The 22,708-nt window shown below is 36.7% G+C and overlaps 2 protein-coding genes across 3 annotated transcripts in view; one reads left to right on the forward strand and one right to left on the reverse strand.

The window, feature by feature from the left end:
- LOC306879473 (dedicator of cytokinesis protein 9-like) overlaps nucleotides 1–22,708 on the reverse strand; it is a 113,447-nt gene that overhangs the window by 71,634 nt on the left and 19,105 nt on the right. Inside the window, exon 1 of one of the 2 annotated variants that reach the window (XM_079432448.1) lies at nucleotides 1,193–1,567. The exons of the other annotated variant lie outside the window; for it this stretch is intronic. Coding sequence (XP_079288574.1) covers nucleotides 1,193–1,306 — 114 coding nt within the window. The 5' untranslated portion in view covers nucleotides 1,307–1,567. Of the gene's footprint in view, nucleotides 1–1,192; nucleotides 1,568–22,708 lie in introns of those variants that run through there. 2 annotated transcript variants of the gene reach the window in all.
- LOC306878784 (uncharacterized protein) lies at nucleotides 17,217–22,157 on the forward strand (the record flags this gene model as incomplete). Its single annotated transcript, XM_079431308.1, has 8 exons — nucleotides 17,217–17,325; nucleotides 18,158–18,282; nucleotides 18,463–18,846; nucleotides 18,953–19,169; nucleotides 19,522–19,748; nucleotides 19,877–20,024; nucleotides 20,453–20,562; nucleotides 20,959–22,157. The coding sequence occupies 8 exons, from the start codon at nucleotides 17,217–17,219 to the stop codon at nucleotides 21,265–21,267; spliced, it is 1,629 nt and encodes a 542-aa protein (XP_079287434.1). The 3' UTR covers nucleotides 21,268–22,157.

The following is a 22,708-nucleotide window of genomic DNA, read 5'->3' on the forward strand; positions in this document are numbered from 1 at the left end:
CAATTTCATTCTACAATTCAATAAATCAGGAAAGTTTTTGAAGAGAAACTTTGCGAGCTGATCTGAGCTTCACTACATGCCAATAAAGAGGACGTATGCCAACACAGGTGCAACTACTCTAAACACACACACAGTACATCAGCACTCTGTGCATATGCATACTCAACACAGTAAATTTGGTTTCACTTATTCAGTGAATCATAAAACCTGTCTGGATTTACCCTAAAAATCCACAAATAAATGATACAAAATATAATATGAACGTTAAGCTTTTTGAAATATTGTGTTTTATAACTTTATTTTACTCATAAGTTTATTTGAATGATAATTAAGCACATTTCCCACACAAACCCCATTATCATAATACAGTAAACTCATTATTATTTACTAATTATTTTTATTTATTCAGAAATCATTATTAAAATTAAGTACTCATATGGCGCACCATAACAAAAAAAAAGTAAAAGTTGTAAATAAAACTGATATTACTGGAGTATATTTTACAAGAGTATCATTCTACTTCAAAATTTGTTCCTTTATTGGTTGTTTTTCTTTGTAATTGTGAAATTTAGCAATTTCTGAGTGAAAAAAATTGTTTCTACACCAATCGTTTTTCTGTGTACACTATAAAAAAAATGTTTTGAAGTTGCAAATAAAACTAAGATTATTGTAGTATTTTTTCTTACGTTGTAAATATTACAATAAAGATTTTTGTAGCATGTTTAACAAGAAAATATTACTTTAGTTTTTCTACTTTAATATTTCACATTTTATTCAATGTGTTACTTGCTGTTTCTTTGTAATTTTTTGTGAAATGTACTAGCAATTTCAGAGGTAAAATTGTTTCTACACCAAATTTCTTTCAGAGTAGCATGTATTGTTCCTACAAATTTGTTTTTTTTTTCTTTCAGAATAATGAGAAATACTAACCAACTCTAAAGATTATTCAGAATAGTATACAGTCTGTTTTACAGTAATGAGATTTGAAGAGAAATGTGCTTAACTGAAAATAATAAAAAATAATGTTACAGTGCAAATCATCTTAATTCTGACTTAATTTTACTTTAAAAACTATTTGTATTTTGTTTTAGTTTTATTTTGATACTAATATGGTATAGTACATCACTATAGCTGTAAGCCAGAGGTACTAGACCTGTTCATTGTGCTTTAAATGGTCACATTAGAGACTTACCCCTACGGGTGCTGCTGTTTCCCCCTCTATCTCCATCTCCCCCACACTCCTGCCCTGCTGAGGTGTTTCACACACTGCATCCTTACAGGCGGCTCGTCCAGCCCTGCCCTGCATGATCCACAACTCACTCCCTCCAGAAGGACCAAGAGCTAAAACCTCAAATCAATGTTAGTCGCAGAATAATAAACCAGGCTATGTCTCACACAGGACTGAGAGGCAAACTAACACCAGAGCTCTGCAACAGCCTGCACACCCCGAGGGTATTCTTCCTTCTCTGCTGCTCTCCCTCGGCTGAGGCGCTCTTTCTGTTCTACTCCTCTCTGTTTCTGAACTTTACCATGTGGAGTTCTCAAGAGTGTTTTCCTTCACTTCAGTCCCTCCCTCGCTCGCTCGCTCTCTATCTATGAGAAGCAAGGACCACTCCTTCACACAGCTGTTCTGGAATGGGGGAGTGTCTGTGTGTATGTGTGTTTGTCCATGTCCACTATTGTGTTATGTCACGCTCATCTGTCCTCCCTCTGCACTGAAACAGATATCTTAACTGTCTGTTTTACCTGCCAGAGAGCAACACCCAAAGCCCACATGTGAACACAGAATAGAACAAATAAACAGACAAAGTCCTACTTTTTATGGATTTTACCACAAGAATAACACTGTAAATTGAAAAAGTTTATGAAAGTTACTTCAGGGATTGGTCATATTAAGTATGAAGGAAGATGTATTCAATAAAGTCAAAGGAAACAACTAGAAAAAGACATAAGGTCAGATAAGACAAAAGAAAAAGTTCTCTCCAGATGATTTCAAGACCCCATAATAATATATTTTTCCCTATGTTGATGTGTTTCAGACCAAAGTTCTGAAACTAGGCCTATATACCCAATGGTTCATCCTCCTTACACACACAAAACAGCCAATAGGGTTAAGTTCTGTCTCAGAAAAGTGTTATCTTGGCAACTAAGTTTAAGCACAACAATTCCTAACTGGAGTTAAATTAACACTAAAACTGTTGCGGCTCAAGTGAGTGTATTGAATCTATTTTTACTGTTATAAGTTAATATCGTGTAATAAGTTAAACCTAAAAAGTAACACTTTTGTGTAAAATTACAAAAGCACACCACAAAATGACTAAAAGTTAAACTAAAATTAAAAAGAAAATGGGGACAGACATGTTTAATCTAGAGAGCTTTTGTATGGACAAAAACTGTGTAGTGCAATATGAGTTATGAACCAAGCATATATGGACAGAAATGGACACAAATTTTTATCTTGATCTGTGTGAAAACACCAAAATATCACCCTGCAAGTCTCATTTTATAAACAACTCATTTCCTTTTAAGTGCGTTCACACAGCAGGATAAGACACACAATTACAGATCTGCTTATCTGCACCAGTCCAGCACTCTGGTGTCCTCGGAAAAGGTCAGGCAACAGTCTGATATACGTACGATTGACATCCATTCATATTCAGAAACTCAGCAGGAGCACATGCGTACACAAACACTTACACACGCACTTCCTGTAGTCACATCTCTGGGGTCAAAGGTCCCCCTTAGGAAGGGCAAGAAAGCAGACAATAGTCTACGTGAAGAAAGAAATTTCTTATAAATATTTAAATAATATTATGAAATTACTTTTTGGATTTTCTGAACTCGCTGCCACAACTCCAAGGTGTTCTAGATGGTTGCCAGGACACTGTTTTGTTTGTTTTTTTAATGTGTTCTAAGTGGTTGTTACAGTGTTCCTAGGCAAAGCTTCTAGTTGCTTAGTGCCCAAATAAAAAAAAATCATACCAAAGTCTCTATGACATACTGATTCCTTGATATGGCTCCAGTGGTGGAAAGAGTACTGAAAAAATATACTCAAGTAAAAGTACCATTACCTTCCAAAAAATGTAGTGTGAGTAGAGTAAAAGTACTTGTTCAAAAAATTACTTGAGTAAGAGTAAAACAGTAGCCTATTTAAAAGTACTCATGAATATTGAGTAGTGAGTACTGAGCTATGGATTCTACCCCGTCATAATAAAGGCTGTACGCTGCAATTTATACATTTAAAAAACATACATTCTGTAATTCACATTATCTTGTTTGTCATAAAGAATGAAGAATATCTATCATCCAGCAGTTTTAATTTTGACTGCCAACTCTTTAAAACACATCAAAATAGCACGGAAACAGTATTCAATTGAAGAAAAGATGAAAGTTATTCGCAGTACAATCATCCCCATTTAAATCATAAAGTTTGAAAAATAGATTTAAAATCATATGCAAGGCCACTGAGACTGCTGTTGTTGCACATAAAATATTAATGTTTAGAATAGTGCAAATACAAACACCATTAGAAACTCATAGTTCAGCATCACACACCGTGACATGGGTTAACATGAGAGCCCATATTTCTCTCCAAAACGGTGCCAGTTTTATCATTTTGCAATAAAGAAATAAGAATAACTAAACTTGATAATTTATGTTACAATTTTAACATAAATGCACATTGTTCTAGAAGGATGGCATAATTCCATACCTTTTATACATTTACTCGAATTATGTCAATAAAACAATTTGTAAGGAAAATGCATTAAATAGCAAAGTATTTCTGGGGAAACTTTTTCAAAAGAAAACACAAACGTACGTCTCTTTGCTGAGCCGCGGCGGTCTCGGTAAATCAGCAGCATCCACAACTGAATGGGACAAAAAGTGTTGAACTTGAAAATTGTTTATGTGCGAGTGCACTTGCTAAATGAAGGCGGATTGTATAAAATGGATAAAAAAAATAAAGCTGCAGTTTTGTTACATCACGCGCTGACACAGATGCAGTGTATTAACGCCACGGGTCATCAAAAAGGTGCAGATTGGTCCTCAATTTGAGTACATTATTTAAAACTCATCAAAAGTCAGTCAGGGTTCCCCTGAGAAACATTTGCAAGAGAATGCAATAGTTTAGCAAGTGAACACAAACTTTCTAAGGAGAACTCAAAAGTTCTGGCAATGGAAAATATATGAAAACAATTATATTTCTATCATGACACCTCTCGGAGGGATTGCATGGTAATGTGCATGACATTGTTAATGTATTTGGTCTTGGCGGAATGGATCTGCTACGCTGCTGCTGCTCTGGCTGAGACTTGCTACTGCCAATACATCCACAACATGCTGCTGTGAGCATGTAGGAAATATTGCTGCTGCACATATAACATATGAAAAATAACCCCCAAATAGCATGCATCAATCACCCTGTTGCAGATCTATACAGGTGGTGCTGGGGAAGGTGGAGGGTTTCTGAAGCGCGCTACAACTGCTACAGCAAGCACTAGCCAAGTATTTGAATGTTGAGTAGCGAGCTCATTGGGTGCTGATACAAAACGAAACAGTCAGCTGCACCCTCTTATAATGATGTCATTATGTGGAATTGAGTTTGACCTATCAGACTGTGCCATCTAGAGTTTCATGAGTTTCATTTTGATTTCAATGCTTTTGCGTTCATGTTCAGTTCCCTTGTGAACTCTCCATTGCAGTCTACCTCAATATGCAATCATATTCTCTAAGCAAGCATTGAGTATACAGTAATCATCCCAACGCAATCCAGGATGCCATAAATGAATAATTACTTGTTCCTGATGTGGGGGTCCCTAAAAAGGCTGTACAGATGCAAACACGCTGTTTAGAAGTCGTGGCCTAATGGTTAGAGAGTCGGACTCGTAATTGAAAGGTCTCGGGCCGGCAGGGATTGTAGGTGGGGGGAGTGAATGTCCAGCGCTCTCTCCACCCTCAATACCACGACTGAGGTGCCCTTGAGCAAGGCACCGAACCCCCAATTGCTCCCCGGGCGCTGCAGCATGACTGCCCACTGCTCCGGGTGTGTGTTCACGGGGTGTGTGTGTGTGTGTGCATTTGTTCACTACTCACTGCTGTGTGTGTGTGCACTTGGATGGGTTAAACGCAGAGCACCAATTTCGAGTATGGGTCACCATACTTGACAATACGTCACGACTTTACTTTTTTTACTTTAAAACGGAAACGTCAAAGTGAACAGTCCTTTATTCTTCTGTTCATCCTGTTGTCATGAGTAGCTTGACAGTGTCAGAAACTATATGGTTTCTATTTGCGTTTGACTTAAAACTCTCATCTGGTGTAGACAGGTGTCTGCTGTGGCCAATGGTGCGATGATGTAAACCTATTTGAGTCATGACAACTCTCGGAATAGCTTGGCATGGTAATGGATATGGCTAATAATAATGTATTTAGCCTTGGCAGAATAGATCTGCTATGCTGCTGCTGCAGAGCAAGTATGGTGACTTGCTATCGCCAATCCATCCACAGACAAGCTACTGTGAGCATGTAAGACACACTGCTGCTGCACAAATAGCAGACCTTAATTTACCCGTAGCAGATCCTTAAGGGTGGAACTGGGGGAGGTAAAGCATTTCTGCACTGTAGACTAGCTTACAGCAAACACAGAACCGAACTACGTATTTAAATTTTAAGCAGCAAGCTCATTGGCTTCAGATGTGCCATGTAATGAACATGTGATGTCTAGGCCGGTTGCATAAACTGTTTAGACTAGTCTTAAAAGGTAAGTCATCTAATTTTTTTCTTCAAGACTGGACATAACTTTTTAATTCAGTTATGAAAAGGTATTAATATCACTTATTTGTGATTGATCTTATTTATATTGGAAAAGTTAGACTGATTACCCCCTGGCAACTGCTAGTTGGTCAAACTAGTTCTTAAGGCCCTGTCCACACGGAGACGCGTTTAGCTGTCTACGCAAAAATTTTGTATCGGATTGGCGTTTCATCCAGATGGATCCAGTGTTTTGGGAGCGTGAATCCGCTATTTTTTTAAACCGGGTCACAGAGTGGATAAATCTGAAAGCGCCACCCTTGCGTTTTCATGTTTACAGCCAATCCGTATATTTAGTGAAACGATGATGTCATCACCCCACATCTCAACCCTAGTCAGACACCGCTGTGTCACGTAACAGCAACAACAACATGCACAAACACTGAACGATTGTCTTTTTATTAACTAACATTAATACAGATTAATAAATATATTGTTCCATGTTCGTTTGTATACAGCGCGCAAGATTTATGTGCATAGTCCAAGTCTTCTTCTCTGTTTTTAGTGTATTACAGCGCCACATACTAGTCTGGCATGAATACTACATCGTTTTGTGTCAGGTTCATGGTTTCGTGTGTACGCAGATATTTCTTGAGACGAGGGGGAAAAAAGATTGGATAGGCAAAGCTCTGGCTTTGTGTAGATGTAGCCTAAGACATAGTTTTAACATGGTGGATAAATTTATGCAACTGGCCCCTGACTAAAATAAATATTCCCATGTCTTGCACTGAAGGCAGCCAGCCATATGGAAATATATTAGCCTATATGACCTTACAAATCCCACAACATCCAAACAAACTATTTTTGGAACTCAGTTTAAATGTTTTTGAGGACGTTTTAAAGGGATAGTAGTTCCCCCCAAAATAACCAAAGAATTGATGGTAGACTTCCACTGAATGGACAGTTTGATTCTTCAAAATTCTTCAAAATATCTTCAGTTGTTCTAAACAGAAGAAAGTTTGGAACAACTTGATGGCAAGTAAAATATCACAGGGTTCAAATTTTTGGATGAACTATCCGATTAAGCTATGAAACTTGCAGGATGTTTAAGGGTGCAAAGACCTTTTATAAGTTTATTTTTTTATGTCATGACATCTTTAACACCTAATGACATTATTAATCCTTAGTGTTAAAGATATAAGCATTTTTCTTGTTTTAACAAGCATCACTGAATATTTAATAGTATAACTTTACATCATTGTGTGTCTGCACATTCAATCAATAGGATCTCGTCTATGAACAACTACGATCAAACACATGAAACACATCAATAACCTACACACATACATATTCACTCTGTTCACCACACCCTTGAGCTACGACATTAGCTTGGGCGAGTTGCATAATCCCACTTTGACGCAATAATTGGGAAGATTCCCAAAGGGGGTCAGGGCAGGGAGCCAGGGCGGGGACCACTGACTGAAAAAAAAAACACATCCAGAAAGCCCCAACCTCACTGTATACACCCATCCACAGTGGGAGATTCACGGCTGGGCCTGAACTTCAGCCAGCTGGTGCTGCGTAGCAGCTGACAGTGTGATAAGAGCATTTTACAGGGTTTACGCACCTTTTAGTGAAAGTGAAAGCTGTGGAGAACAGCACATTATCTATTGATGAGCTGAGCACATCCGACTGAAAGCATGTGTGATATATGATCCCAGCAGAGAGAGGCTCACACAACTATTGTAGATCATGGAAAAGTTGATTATGTTTGCTGCAGTATGGAGGAATGATTAACCTGTGTTCAAGCCTTGGTTACATGCAGCTCTATTGGTGAACAGATGGGTCGCTCAGACTAATCAGTGTGTGCAAATGTGGCGATGTGCTGCTCTCATTCTCCGTCTGTCTGTCTGTAAAAAAACTGCCATGTTGTCATTGTTTTGCAAGATTGTGTGGCACTTGGAGTCATAGTCTTGCTGTTGAGCACATGCTTCAGACAAGTTGTTTCAGCTTCATGTCCCACTTCTCCTTTTCATCTGTGTTACAGAGCCACTCTTACTGGCAGTTACAGTCTATTCGTGCCAGACAGCAAGGAATACATCACTGGCCACTGCTGCATCCCTCCTGATTGCTTTAGGATGGACTCCAATGCTTACCCTTTAATCATTATATTACTTGAGAATGCAATATTAAATAATTGAATTATTGTATATGTTAATTTAAATATAATATAATACATGTATGCGCACTACTGTTCAAATGTTTGGGGTCAGAAGTTTTTTTTTTTTTTAATTTAGCAAGATTGCATTACATTTATCAGAATGTCAAGACATTTACATTGTTACAACAATACATCTTTTTCAAATAAATAATTTTCTTTTGAATTTTCTGTTCATAAAATAATCCTGTCATGTACCATAGTTCCCACAAAAATATATTAAGCAGCACAACTGTTTGCAACAATGACAATAATAAGAAATGCCTCTTGAGCACCATATCAGCATATTAGAATGATTTCTAAAAGGTCATGTGACAATAAAGACTGGAATAATAAATTACTATATATATATATACATATTTAACATTTCAAAATATTAAAGTTTTATAGACTGTATATCACACATATATTTATCTATCATATAAACATATATATATCTGTCTATCTATTTACTAAGTATTTTTTATTATTTAGCTAATATTTACTTACAGACTTTCATTTAGATCTGATAAAATCAAAATTTTCCAAGATTTTAGACCATGCTTGTGTGATGTATGCTAATATACTCTTAAACATCGTCAAAGTTCACTTTCTGCAGATTTTTGCACTTCAAATTTACAGATATAAAAGCTGTTTCCTTTGGGAAATAGGATGAAAAATATGACTCTGTCAATGGCAACTCACACTGAGATGAATGGGAATAAGTTTCTCCAGCAACTTTAAAATTCCTTGGGCTCTATTTTCCATAAAGTAGCTTTGGAATAGTGTGTATTACAAATAATATATTTTAAAATGTTGCCTAACTTAACATTGAGTTGCGGTGATCAATCTTTTCTGTCTTTCTCCCCTTAATTTTCTGTCCTATCTCTACTAACAATGTAAAAAAAAAAAAAAAGTTGAGCCAACTTAAAATTTTAAGGCAACCAGCTTCAGCAGATTTTTGAGTTCTCTCAACTTATTTTTGTAGGAGATTCTCAACTTTTTGTTGTATAAACTTAAAACAACAAGTTGAGAACTCAAAAATCTGCTGAAGCTGGTTGCCTTAAAATTTTAAGTTGGCTCAACTTTTTTTCTTTTTTTTTTTTCTTTACAGTGTATCTACTTCAAACCAGCCTAATACATCTATATGTGTGTGTGTGTATAATGTGGCTTAATCTCATATGTAAACATATCTGTGAACATATACAGTATATGAGCCACATGTTATACTGTATATATATATATATATATATATATATATATATATATATACAGTATATATATATATATTTTGATTTCATTATCTTGTCGAGTAATTCAAACCACCCTAGTAACAGAAGGAATGGCCAGGCATACTTTATAATCACTACACGACTTTCCGAGAGATACATAATACAGAAACCCACAGGCACACTTCCACACACACCCACACAAACTTGAAGAAATGTTCCACTCAGCAAACTGCTACTTCAGAGAGTGCTGAGTAATACTGTCAGAGGAAAGCCCGTAACTCTGTACACAATTCATGAGGTATAAACATAAAAATCTCTGCTATAACCATAGTTATGCTGTCTAAAGCACAAATTAGGACTATTAAAATGACAAAAAGCGCGCACACACACACACACACAGTACCGATGATGCAGCTGCTGGTGGTGTGATTGCCAGTGATTCTCTGCGGCTGAGTGTGTCTTCTTCCTCCTCTGGCCCTTCAGCCTCCAGCTCTGGTTTACACACATATCCACAGTTCCTGTGCAACACACGCCACAGTCCCTCAAATAGGATCACACTCGCAGTGCAACCCATTGCACCCGGTCCCAGAAACACACACTTCTGTGAGCCGATCGGATGTGACTTCTTCAGCCTGCTTTCCAAAGTCTTCTAAAAGACACGGGTCCGAAGCCCAGCCAGAACTAACCCAGCTCTCAGATATCCAGCCCCAGCACAAACCTCTCCGTCCTGAGACACATCACTCCATCATCCGTCCTGAACCAGGATCAGAGCGGAAGGGAAATGAGGAAGCTTCCTCCTCAAGGATGACAGCAGACTGACTTCATCCATTCAAATGAGGGAGATTAAAAGTTGCCGGATTTCTAAAAGTGTGTTTTTATCTAAAACCGCCCTGGGGATGTTACGATGACAAGTTCCTCAGGAGTAAAGTGCTCCAGTGAATCTAGGATATGAGGCAGAGGAATGCTGAGGATTGACGGAAGAGACCGAGGAGTGAGTGATGAGCTGCTTCTGGAATCAGTGCTGGGCGTCGACTTCTGCTGCCTGGAGATGCTGATCTATTCCTCTCTCTCTCTCTCTCTCTCTCTCTCTCTCTTTCTGTCTGTATCTCACTCCCGTGCCATGCTCACTCTGTGCTTCCTCTACAACCCCCCCCCACCCGAGTCTCATTCTCCTTTTAACATTGCTCTCTGTGTTTCCTGACCCATATCTAGAAGCACAGCATTCATTCATGCGCTAACTATAACACACACACGCAAACATGAGCACATGTTTGAACATAAGAGCATCCTTTCATTTATTTAATATGTCTGGTATGTCAGGAAAAATTGCTTAAAGTACTTAACACTAGAAATCAACCAATATTTTGTTTCAGATTGCTAACAATTATTTTAAAGTTTTGTGTGTCTGAGAATTGACATACAGACATTTTTATTATATAGATATATTTATATCTAATCTGTAGATATCTATAAATAATCTTTTTAAATTATTTTACATTATAACTTATTTCATTTATAATTATTTATTAAGTTTAAGTTTATTATTTCAGTGGTTTAAGTCTTTTAAATGACTAATTATTGTATTTCTGCTTTTTACACAAAGTATCATAATAAAATATCACATAATAAAGTATCACAACATCTCTGAGAACACATATGCCAGTCAAGTCAATTTACAGTAGTGAATAAAGCATTTCTATGGACAAAACACATCTGAAAAATGTGTTTTTCACAGCACATAACATATTTGATGGTTATTTCCTTAAATGTAAATGTTAGAAACTCATCTGCGTATTTCCATTTTGCTCAGTTTCATCAATGTGTGTTTAATCCGTGCAGTGGGCCATTTTTTTAGAATGTAATGTTTATATTGTATATTTAGAAACACAAATATCAGTAAAATTTGGTCAAACTGGTTATCAGGCTATCAAACACACATTACAGCCGTAGCTAAAGACTTCAATAGCAGAAAAGCCCCTTCTGTCAGTGTGTGTTAATATTTCATCGGGCACTGACACAGTCACCTACTTTAGAGTAAATGACTCATATCAGGGATGACATGCTGCAAGGACCTGAAGAATGGGGGTGACGTGTGTGGACACATTTGAGCAGATCTGTCTCAATGCATCTCATACATGACATTAGAGTACATTATGTGTGTTAAGTGTATGTAACTGTAAATTACATTTAATTGCCACAGCCATAGCACCCTGCAGCCCAAGACCAGTTGCCCACTGAAGCTAAGCAGGGTTGAGCCTGGTCAGTACCTGGATGGGAGACCTCCGGTGAAAAACTAGGTTGCTGTTGGAAGAGGTGTTAGTGAGGCCAGCAGGGGGTGCTCACCCTGTGGTCTGTGTGGGTCCTAACGCCCCGGTATAGTGACGGGGACACTATACTGTCAAAAAGCACCGTCTTTCTAATGAGACGTTAAAGCGAGGTCCTGACTCTCTGTGGTCATTAAAAATCCCATGGCACTTCTCGTAAAGAGTAGGGGTGTAACCCCGGTGTCCTGGCCAAATTCCCTCTACTGGCCTCTATCATGGCCTCCTAATAATCCCCATACACTTGATTGGCTCAATGACTCTCTCTCCTCTCCACCTGTAGCTGGTGTGTGGTGAGCGCACTGGCGCCGTTGTGCTGTGGCTGCCGTCGCATCATCCAAGTGGATGCTGCACACTGGTGGTGGTTGAGGAGAGACCCCCCCCCACATGATTGTAAATCGCTTTGGGTGTACAGCAATACACAGTAAAGCGCTATATAAATGCATCATTCATTCATTCATTCATTCATAAATGTAAACATGGATTTTTATTTGACAGCAATATGCCTTTAAATATTAATAGATGTTGTGTCCGTCTGTGTTAAGACTGACTTAACCCTGCTCCGGATCGCCTGACATTAGTTGGGCATTACATTTAGAGCAGATTTATCAAAGCCTGCAGCTCATGCTTCAGTGGTGGTACAGCGACATAGTCACCGATTGGTGCTGGTCAAGAGCCTCCACCAATGAGATGTCTTTTTTTTTGGGGGGGGGGGGGGGGGGGGGGGGGGGGTATGGCATGTTTTCCTACACAACTTTAAATAATCAAACATTAGTCACAGAAACACCCCTTGATGATAACATGCACTCCTCCCTGTTGTGAGTTGGTTTGAGTTGTGTATTTGGCCACTTAGAATCATTTTGACTTTTGAACTTGAAAATAAAAAGTCAGGCTGGGTAGAACGCCTAATGCTAAAGACTTCACATATTTACAGGATGATCACAAGCCCATTTTAGTAAATAAAACAAAACAAAATTAAATGAATAAAATAAAATATTACTTTTTGGGACCATTGTAATTTTGCCACTCTCATTATAAGTCCTTCTGTAAGAAATATTAAATACAAACTGCTTTTGAGAACATAAAGATGACTCTCTGACTTCTTGCAATGTGGGGTTAACATTCTTTACAAGTGACTCTTTTTGACCAAAGAGAATACCAAGACTAATGAACACAAAGAAAAGGACATTTTCAGTACAGACACATCACTGCTCAGCTTCAAACGCCCTATCCTGCTCACACACACACACACACACACACACACACACACACACATTCATGACAGCATATCAGACAGAGAAGATCAAAAGCATGCACACTTTGATAACTTTTTGTCTTTCAGTTTCTCACATCAAACTCATCAAGAGGAGATTCATTAAAATATTTATTAAGATTCATTAAAATAAAACCAATGCTCTACACAGCCTTTTTCTATTTAGGAACGCAAACATATTTAAGCTGCTTAAAAAAAGAAAGCAAATGCAACTACTGTCCAGCCTTTTTGTTTTCCTTTTACAGCAAATGAATATGAAAATAGACTTCTTAACACCAAAAATGTAAGAGTATGCAGAGTTCCTTGCTAAGTAACACATCACCATTGCTCATACTTGGACCAGAAACATACTTCATGCAAGTACGTGAAGAGCATTTGGTCACTGGGTGTACTTGTATTCAGTTATTAGCTTCTAGTAATGCAAGGTCGACTTCTTGCATTGTTATATTGAAAAATGTATTGGCACACGATTCATAAATGCAAGTATGTGCACTGGATAATTCACCCAAAAATTTAAATTCTGTCATCATTTACTCACACTCGAGTTGTTCCAAACCTGTATGAGTTTCTTTCTTCTGCTGAACACACACACACAACAATATTTTGAAGAATGTTGGTAACTAAGCAGTTGTTGGTAGCCATTGACTTCCATAGTATGAAGAAAAAATAAATTCTGTGTATGTCAATGGCTACCAGCAACTGCTTAGTTACCAACATTCGTCAAAATATATATATTTTTTTTTTTGTGTGTGTGCACGCGTTTTTGTGACAAATGAGGACATAAATTTGTATAATGACATGGGTATGACATAGGTATTAGGGAGAAGGTGACTTATGAGGACATTACCCCATGTCCCCACTTTTCAAAACGCTTATAAATCATACAGAGTGAGTTTTTTTTTTCCCTGTGAGTGCTAAGTTTAGGTGTAGGGTTTGTGTAGGGCAATAGCACATACAGTTTGTACAGAATAAAAACCATTACGCCTATGGGATGTCCCCACCTTTCACAAAAAAATAAAAGCGTGTGTGTGTGTGTGTTCAGCAGAAGAAACTCATACAGGTTTGGAACAACATGAGGATGAGTAAATGACTGGCTTTAAAGTGATAGTCCAACCAAAAATGAAAATTCTAATCATTTAATTATCCTTTTGCAATCCCACATGCATGTGACTTTTTTTTGTACAGAAGGACACAAACTAATTTTTGTACAAAAATAATCCATCCAAATGTGTCCAAACGAATGGATGTTCAAATGTTGATGCTCTGAAAAGAACATAATAAACAATAGGTGTGTGTGAAACAAAAAAAATCATATTTTTAACTTGTTTAACTATAAAACAGCCAACTGTTGTACTTGCGTTTATGAGAGGGTCGAGTTCACGCTTGACCTAAATGTAAGTAAGTGAAGGTAAGTGAATCACAACCTAAGTGTGTTGTGAATTGTGACATGAGTGAAGCTCAAGTGAGAAGTGACACAGAAAGTCATATGCAAACTGGTTTGCAATAAATTCAATAAATAATGAGTCAATTTTAAGTTTTAGGTGGAATAGGTGGTAAGAGTTTAACTGACCTTACTTCTAACTATTAAACATTTCTCATGTTTATCTGAAATTTCAGAAATAAAAGTGTCCAAACAAGACTCATAGAATATCATAGAGACATAGCGTATAGGTGGGCTCATCTGTGCCAATATGAAACCCCCCAGAACGTGCTGGAAACCATCTAGAAAAGCCCTGACAACCACCCACAACACCCTATCATTTGTGGTGGCTAGCTGTAAATGAAAAAACACCACTAACATTTTCTTCACAAAATTTAAACAACTAGTTTAACATACATAACAGCAATTCAACTGCCAAACTAGTTTAAAAACTGGCAAAAAGAAACCTCACAAGACATTGCAGAAATAAAATGAAAGTTTGCTAGCTTTAGTTTTCAACACATTTCTACATGATGTTTTTAAACTCCATTAATTACAGTGTGAGCTGTTCTGCTTTCATGTGAGTCCAGTCTGCTCGTATGAAAGTCTATTTCTAACATTTTTTACTTGGAGTCTAAAGTTTATTTGCTTCATTTATGCTCCTTGAGGGCACGTTTTGTGCATATTGTTTTGGTTTGCGTCTGGATTTCATTTCAGAGCTGGACCGGGTCGTAGGGTTACTGACGTCAGAGGCCTGGTGATCCAGGTGACTCAGTGCAAAACTATGATGTAATGTGTGTGGTTGCCATAGAGAAAATATTGTAATACTCAGCACTGGACATTATTATATGAGGCTGAAAACTCGCGCGCACACACACACACACACACAAGACAAAGCACACAACATGGCTAAAAACAAATCCATATAACAGTGTATGCGCATATGGAAATAATTGGTGTAGGAAAAAATGAGAAAATTCGCTTGCAACTTGAATTAAATTAAACAGCAGGTGTTTCATGGGAGAGAAAATTAAAGAGACAGAAAAGGGTATAGAGAGCAAAAGAGAACAGAACATTAAAAGTGCATTAATGGTTAGAAAGCTGAGGAACGTCAGCACACTATTAGCGCAGATCAATACTTTTCACAGTCAATAGTCAGAAATCTTCACAGGTGTCATGATTGGGCTCTTCTGCCATCTACAGGCACAAAACAAAGAGCTTTCATAAATATGCTGCTTTTGTATTGCTATACCAGCAGATCAGTTGTTTCTATATCAGATTTATATTCATCGCTGTCATTGACATTCAGGACAAGTATGATTTTTATTCAAATTTAGAATACTTCCTTGCTTAATATGCATAACACTATATGTACTGTAAGCCATTTGCAGGCTGATTTTCCCAAAACGTAGAATACTCTGTGGCAATATCAAAACAAATATTCTTGGTTTGTTTGAGCATCTTGAATGGTAGAAAATAGTATTATGGAGAAGGAGTTTGTCCACTAGTAGAAATATGAATTAAAGAATATATAGTGCTGCAGTGATAATGTATTTTTGTTGGCAAAACCGAAGTTAGCATCACCCTGATTCCCTCTATAAAAACCCAACAGGATTTTTCCACTGGGTTTTGTATTATTGCAGAAAATAAGCTCTGTGGCCAACAAAAGTTTATAATACTTACTTGGGTTTGTTCATCATGATAATATTCATGAACGAACAGCTTTATGGATTTTGAAGCCTAAATACAATTGTCAAAAATAAAATAAACATAGCATGACTTCAACATCAGCACCCTTAAGCTTCAGAGTAAAGACTCTTCCCAAACTCTTCAAGTTTTGAGTTAGAATAGTTTGCAAAAGTGTGATTATAAACTTAACGAAGCTGTGAAAGCGAACTAGTGAGTATATGTTCGGTGTGATGACATTTATGGCCCTTTTCAAGACAAGTAAAGCTTTAAAAAATCACAAGTAGGTATTACTGATGTATTTTATGCCATAGACTAAAACATGGAAATGTCTTGAGCTTGTGCACTGCAAAAACTGAAATCCAAGAAAGTTAAAAAATGCTTATTTCTAGAAAATGTGTCTTGTTTTTTGCCATTAAAGATAAATAGTCTTATAAAATACATTGCAGATTAGACTATAAATCTTAATTTAAGAAAATGTATCTTCTTAGATCTAGGCAAGTAAATGTTAACTAATTTTGAGCAAGATTTTACTAGAAACATGTGATAGCCCAATTGGTGCGTGTTCAGTTAGATTGTTGTGCTAATTTTAAGACTGATACCACCCCTAAAAACTCTAATTTCAAGAACCTTGAGAAAGGATTGTTTTTTGTTTTTTTAATGATCGAGTCTGTCGGTTTTTGAAATTTCATTTAAGAAAAATTGCTTGTGTGAACATAAAACACTTGGCTAAAAAGTGGTTTAATTCAGATTTATTTCATATTGAAATAAAAGAAAAATTGCAAATGTTGTACCATCAACAACTTATTCAACATTACAGAATTTTCTGTAGCACAATCACATCTAACAGATTTCTCCCTGTCACAACAGACAGTACTTAACACAAATATTAAAATATCTATTCTGGGTTCATTACAGGTTTTGCTCAATCAGCAGCATTTGTTGCATAACGCAGATTAATCACAAAAATAGATTGGAACTGTTCACATTCTGACAGCATTCAAACATTTGATTATGCCTAATCAAGGACTTGCAGACATTTTTAAAATTTACTTTTGAAACCCATTTTTAAAAAAAACAATGTTCGGATTCGAATCTCATGCACATGTGACGGAGCATTGGTCCCAACCATAGACTGTAAACCAGAAATATTGAGTATAAAATCGATGATAAATGTATCTTTTAACCGCAGTTTTCAGTTACATCTGGAACACTACTATTATTACATGCCAAACCAAACATAAAAAAACCCACAGGAAATTAGAAAACGCGCGCTGAGCATGCGCAATAGTGTGCAATAGTGCTTTGACCCTGTGACGCATTAACGTCAAGACGCATGCGTAATCATCGCGCCAAAGTGCAGTTAGGAGACGAAGGCACTTCCTCCTCCCGCCAGTTTTTCGCCATGGATGGACTCGACGAGGTTGCGATTTCCACTCTTAAAGGTTAGTAATTTCTAAAATCGCTTAATTGTTTATTATGGTAATTGAAATTTGAAATAGATTGTATTCGAAATAGAGAATGAGGAGTTATGTCACATTCTCATTCTCAATTGAATTGTAATCGAATATGCAATGCTTCCTGCTGGGAAAAAAACACGTTCCTGTATCGAATTAAATTAAGTTAACTGAATATTACAAAATGCAGTCTCTTTCTCTTGAGATCTGTTTAATAAATGTTTTCCAGTTTGCTTTCCATGACCTTAGTTGTACTAATAAGTGCTAAATTTATTTATTTGTATTTATTTATTTATTTTTTAATATCCAAACGCGAGTTCTTTTTTTGTGATATCATCGAAGGGCATTATCATTTAAGATGTTGACAATAACAATATTCATTCACTATTGCATTCAGTGACATTATAACTGTTTCAGAACATTTCTAGCACTTATGATCCTTATGTTACAATATGCACTAAGAATGTTTGTATTTAAATGTGTACACTAATATTGATTATCGGATAATGAACAAAAACATTATCCAACATATTTATGACATTGGCTGATGGTTTTACTGCCATCAGCCAATGTTATAAAATGCATTACAACTCTTTATTGCTTTTTCATAATAGGTTCCTGTTAGGTTCATGTTACGAAAAAAACAAATATATATATATATATATATATATATATATATATATATATATATATATATATATGGATAAACTATTTTAATTATCTATATTGACATGTATATATATTTTTTCAATATCCGAAGTCTTCTGCGCGCAAAGTATACGCGAGTTACACTTACTAATGTATTTGCATTTGTTCTAAGCTGCTAACATTGGGGAAGACATTTTACCAACTCTCTCACGGGAGGATATCCGAGATCTATTTCCTGGTCCTGAGCACTTCCTGCGGCGCAAAGCCATTTGGCTTTTGACTCATAAGGAAGAACAGGTAATTAACTTCAAATAAGTATTTTGGATATTTTTAACCTGTTAATGGGCATAATTTCAGTACAGATAATTTATATGCAAGTTGGTGTGGTTGAAGAATAACATATACATACATGAGACACTCTGTGAATAAAATAAATTACTGTATCTGGTTTGATTAATGTATATATTTGTATTTTAGGGACACACCATTCCTGTTGAAGTCCAAGGTTCATCAGCAGATGACGAACATACTGACAGTTCAAAACAAGATGACCCCAGCACTTCAAAGTTTTTAAAGTTACCCAGCCCAGAATATGTTCTCTTCACTGATAGTGAACTACAACACATGAGACGCACATACTTTGAGCAGCAGCGTCATGGAAAAGAGGGTGACGTCACCTTATCGAAGGAGCTGTTCTGCCGGCTCATCCGAAATACCATGACAAACATGATATCAATTGCAAGAGCGGCTTCAGATGACTACAAATATCCCACTAAATATGAAGTTATTGCCATGGCAAAACGGTTAGTGGAATACTACCCTATGATAAAAGATAAATCAACTGGATCTAGGCATGAGTGGGTGAGTGACATCATTTAATTAATTATAAAAAATAAAAAATAAAACATTGTTTTGCTGCTAACATTGCTTCAAAATTATTCATTGATGCTTTTGTTCTGTTGTACAGGACACTGTTGCCAAAAAGCTCCTGAAGAGACTTTCAAATATCCGAAGTCCCGTGAAGGCCAAACAGCCTCCTTCCAAAAGAGCACGTCAGGACAGAGAACCACCTGCTGCAGAGGCAAGTGACTATGACGCTGATTCCAGTGCATCAACAGTCAATCTGTCACCACCCTCAAGATCAAGCACCCCACGGCAAGAAAATGACAGCATCGATGAAGCATGTAAGTACATTAAAATTTACTTTAAAATAAGGTGGCCAGACGTGCCACTTTCTGGGGACACGTTCTGCACAGGATTTCTAAGCAGCCTAAAATATCCAGGCATTGGTTGCACCGATCGCAAACAACCAACACCTTGTTATTTTAGGCAATTTAGAAATCCTGTGAAGAACGTGTCCTCAGGAAGTGGCACGTCTGGACATCTTACTTCAAAATGTATTAGTGTATTTTGTAAATAACAATGTTTGGTAATATATGTATGCCTAATTCTTCTTTACTTTTATGTAGAATACATTCTGGAATTGTTGATTTTGTGCGTCTTGTACAGTAATTATATGTTATGGCTAAATTGTAGCTGATGCTCCAGACAACAGCCTTGACAGCCAGAAAACCCAGGCAAGACATTACAGGACTCTGCAAGAAATGTACAAAGCAAAGAAGCCAAACAAAGCTGCTGTAACCCATCTATTAGACCTGGAGTTCCAGTCCAGAAGAAATTTCATTGACTCGAATGCTTTGAAGGAGCAAGACAAACCAACAAAAATTTTGCAAGCATACCCCTGCTTCAAAGAACTGGACCATGTGGGTACACAGAAGCATATTTCAGACAGATGTATAATGTACTGACAAATATCCCATATCCTCTGCCTAACCACAAACAGAAAAACTTTTTTTTTTAAATATATATATTAAATGAATAATTCTTTCAGGCAATGGATGAACTGCGGAGAATCATTGAGCCAGACAATTGCCAATACATTTCTGAGGTGAAGGGCAGGTGGGAGACCTTCTACTCCAAGGTTCAGTTTTATGGAGTGATGAAGAAAGTCATGAAGCCTCCAAGGACATTAAATGGAGGTAAAGCTTTATTTAATTCTAGGGTTCTCCAGTTCAGCCAAATCTAATCAAACACACCTGAACAAGCTAATCATCGTTTTCAGGTCCTACTAGAAATCTACAGGCTGGTGAGTTTGATCAAGGTTGGAGTTAAACTCCACTCTCAAGGGCCAGAGTTGAGAACCTTTGTTATAGATCAGTGGTTTTCAGTTCAAAAAAAGTTTTTCAGTTGAAAACAATGTTGTCTAAACAGCTCGTTAATTCAGTTCATGGAGCTATTTTAATGAATTTGTGATCTGTATTAGGTCTGTTAAATAAAGGAGACATACAAAATGTCCAGAGCAGTGGGTCTCCAGAATCAGAAAACAATGGTATAGATTACACCCACAGACGTACTATATGATATTGATATAAATGTCTTTTTTTTTTTTTTTTCTTTCCTTAACTAGTTGAACATGCCATTGCTGTTTTTACTGCCCTGCCGCTGCTCTTCCCATCTGGCTCTACAGCGCCAAAAAAACAGGTCCCAATCAGTGAGGCTCTTTTCCACGTTCTGACGGTGAGTTTTACTTCAGTAGTGATAAATTAAAAGGTGCCTACACGCTCAGTAAAATACTGGGTTAAATCCATCCTAATTGCACTGCACATGTAAAAATTACATGTAAAATTGGCCATGCAACATAAAAAATAACTGAAAGGGATAGTTAACAGAAAAATTAAAATTCTGTCATTTACTTGCCCACAAGTTGTTTTGAACCTGTATACCTTTCTTTGTTCTGCCGAACACAAAAGTTAGACATTTTAAACAATGTTGATAACCCAACAGATCTGGGTAAGCATTCACTTCCATTGTAGGAATAAAATTCTATAAAAGGGAATGGTGACCCAGATCATCTTTAGATTTTTGCTGTGCATGTAATCTAAATTATGTATTTTTTTATATTTGTTTTTCTAGCCTTCAGAGGATCCAGATACCTACATCCACAGACGCGCATTTTCCACTCCTGTCTTGCTGGTTGGTGAGGATAACTGCATGGTGGTTGTAGGTACAACCCCAGTTCTAACATTTGACAAAGACTTGCTCTACGAGGGGCCTCTCTACCTCCTGGCCTATTACTATGCATTCCATCTCACATATCCAAAGTGTCTTGCAACACTCTTGTCTGTGTTGCAAACACAAGTTCTGAGAGATGCCATCCACGAGCAGGATGCAACCCCCTCGTACAAAAAGGCCATTCAAGAATGGAGAATGTTTGTTGACTAATTACTGTTTCAAACATGTTGTATGTCTGAGGCTGTGAGACGGCTGCAGTGTTTTTTGTTTTGTTTTTTTTCTTCTTCCATTTGCACTTAATTTGTGTGGTTAGTTTTTTTTCTGACATACAATAATACAATACATTTTAGTTATTACTGTTTGTAACTTATGGGACTACTGTTTGAGGTTACAGTGTCGTTCTGTGCCAGTGTTTTTTTTTTTTTTTTTTTTTTTATTAAGAGAACTTTTTAGTTAGTTTAGTAATTCACTCTTAGTTTTGGACTTCATCCCGTTTTGCTATACCCCACTTGTTTACGAGAAAAATGTTCATTTGTGAATCTGCCATACATTAAAGGCATAGTTGACCAAAAAATGAAAGTTGTCCTCATTTACTCACCCTTATGTTGTTTCAAACTTGTTTATTTGTTCTGTTGACTACAGAAGAAGATATTTTGGAGAATGTTGGTAACTAGACAGTTGATGGTAGCCATTGACTTTCACAGTTATTTTTTTTCATGCATCAACTGTCTGGCTACCGACATTCTCCAAAATATCATCTTCTGTACTCAACAGAACAAAGAAACTCATACAGGATTGAAAGAACATAAAGGTTTGAGTATGAATTTTCATTTTGGGATCACTATCTTTTTAATGCAGTACACTGATTCAGTAATTGCTGTTTGAAGCTTAAATGACTGCTGTTTGAGGTTGTGTATGCAGATAGACTGAGGCATAGTGTTTACGCAGATCATTTGCTGTAAATCTGCAAAGGAATTTTTTATTTTTTTGTAAAAATGTAAGTTAGCCTTGGAATCAGTTTATCCTGCTTTTATATGCTCCATTTGTTTAAAAGGCTAAACTTTGGAGAATGTTCTTTTAATAAATGTTCAGCAAAGCTGAGTAAGTTATTTTTTTCTTCATTTAAAGTGGGGGGGGGGTTATTTTGAGAATTTTCATCTTATTTTAGGTTTTTGTGTGATAAAATCGAAATAAGCTGGATTTAAGGTTAAATATTCTATTCTAGTTTTAAGACCCAACAGTATTTTTAGTGACTAGATTTAAGTTAAAATAATCTAGTTTTAATGCAATTTTTCCTATAATTATTATTATTCAGTGCTTATAAAAAGCTAAAAAGTCTGGTTTTAAGAATTTGTATCTAGTTTTAAGATCCAGTAGCATTTATTATTGACTAGATATTTATGCTACTTTCAAGAATTCTTATTAAGCCGGTTTTGCTTACCCCATTGGCAGATTTTTTTGCTTGATTTTGGTACACTTTAACTAGATTTAAGTGCATTTTGCTTGTTTTAAGAAGGGTATTTTTTGCAGTGTGTCAACCACAGATTTAAGCATTTAACCAAAAACCCATTAAAAAAACCCACTGACTGCAGTACCATGGGAATGGAAGTGCTAAAATGCTAACTAGTTTCTGGGTTTTGGCCAACAAAAG

Source organism: Barbus barbus, assembly GCF_936440315.1.
Source record: "Barbus barbus genome assembly, chromosome: 13".
Taxonomy (NCBI): Eukaryota; Metazoa; Chordata; class Actinopteri; order Cypriniformes; family Cyprinidae; genus Barbus; species Barbus barbus.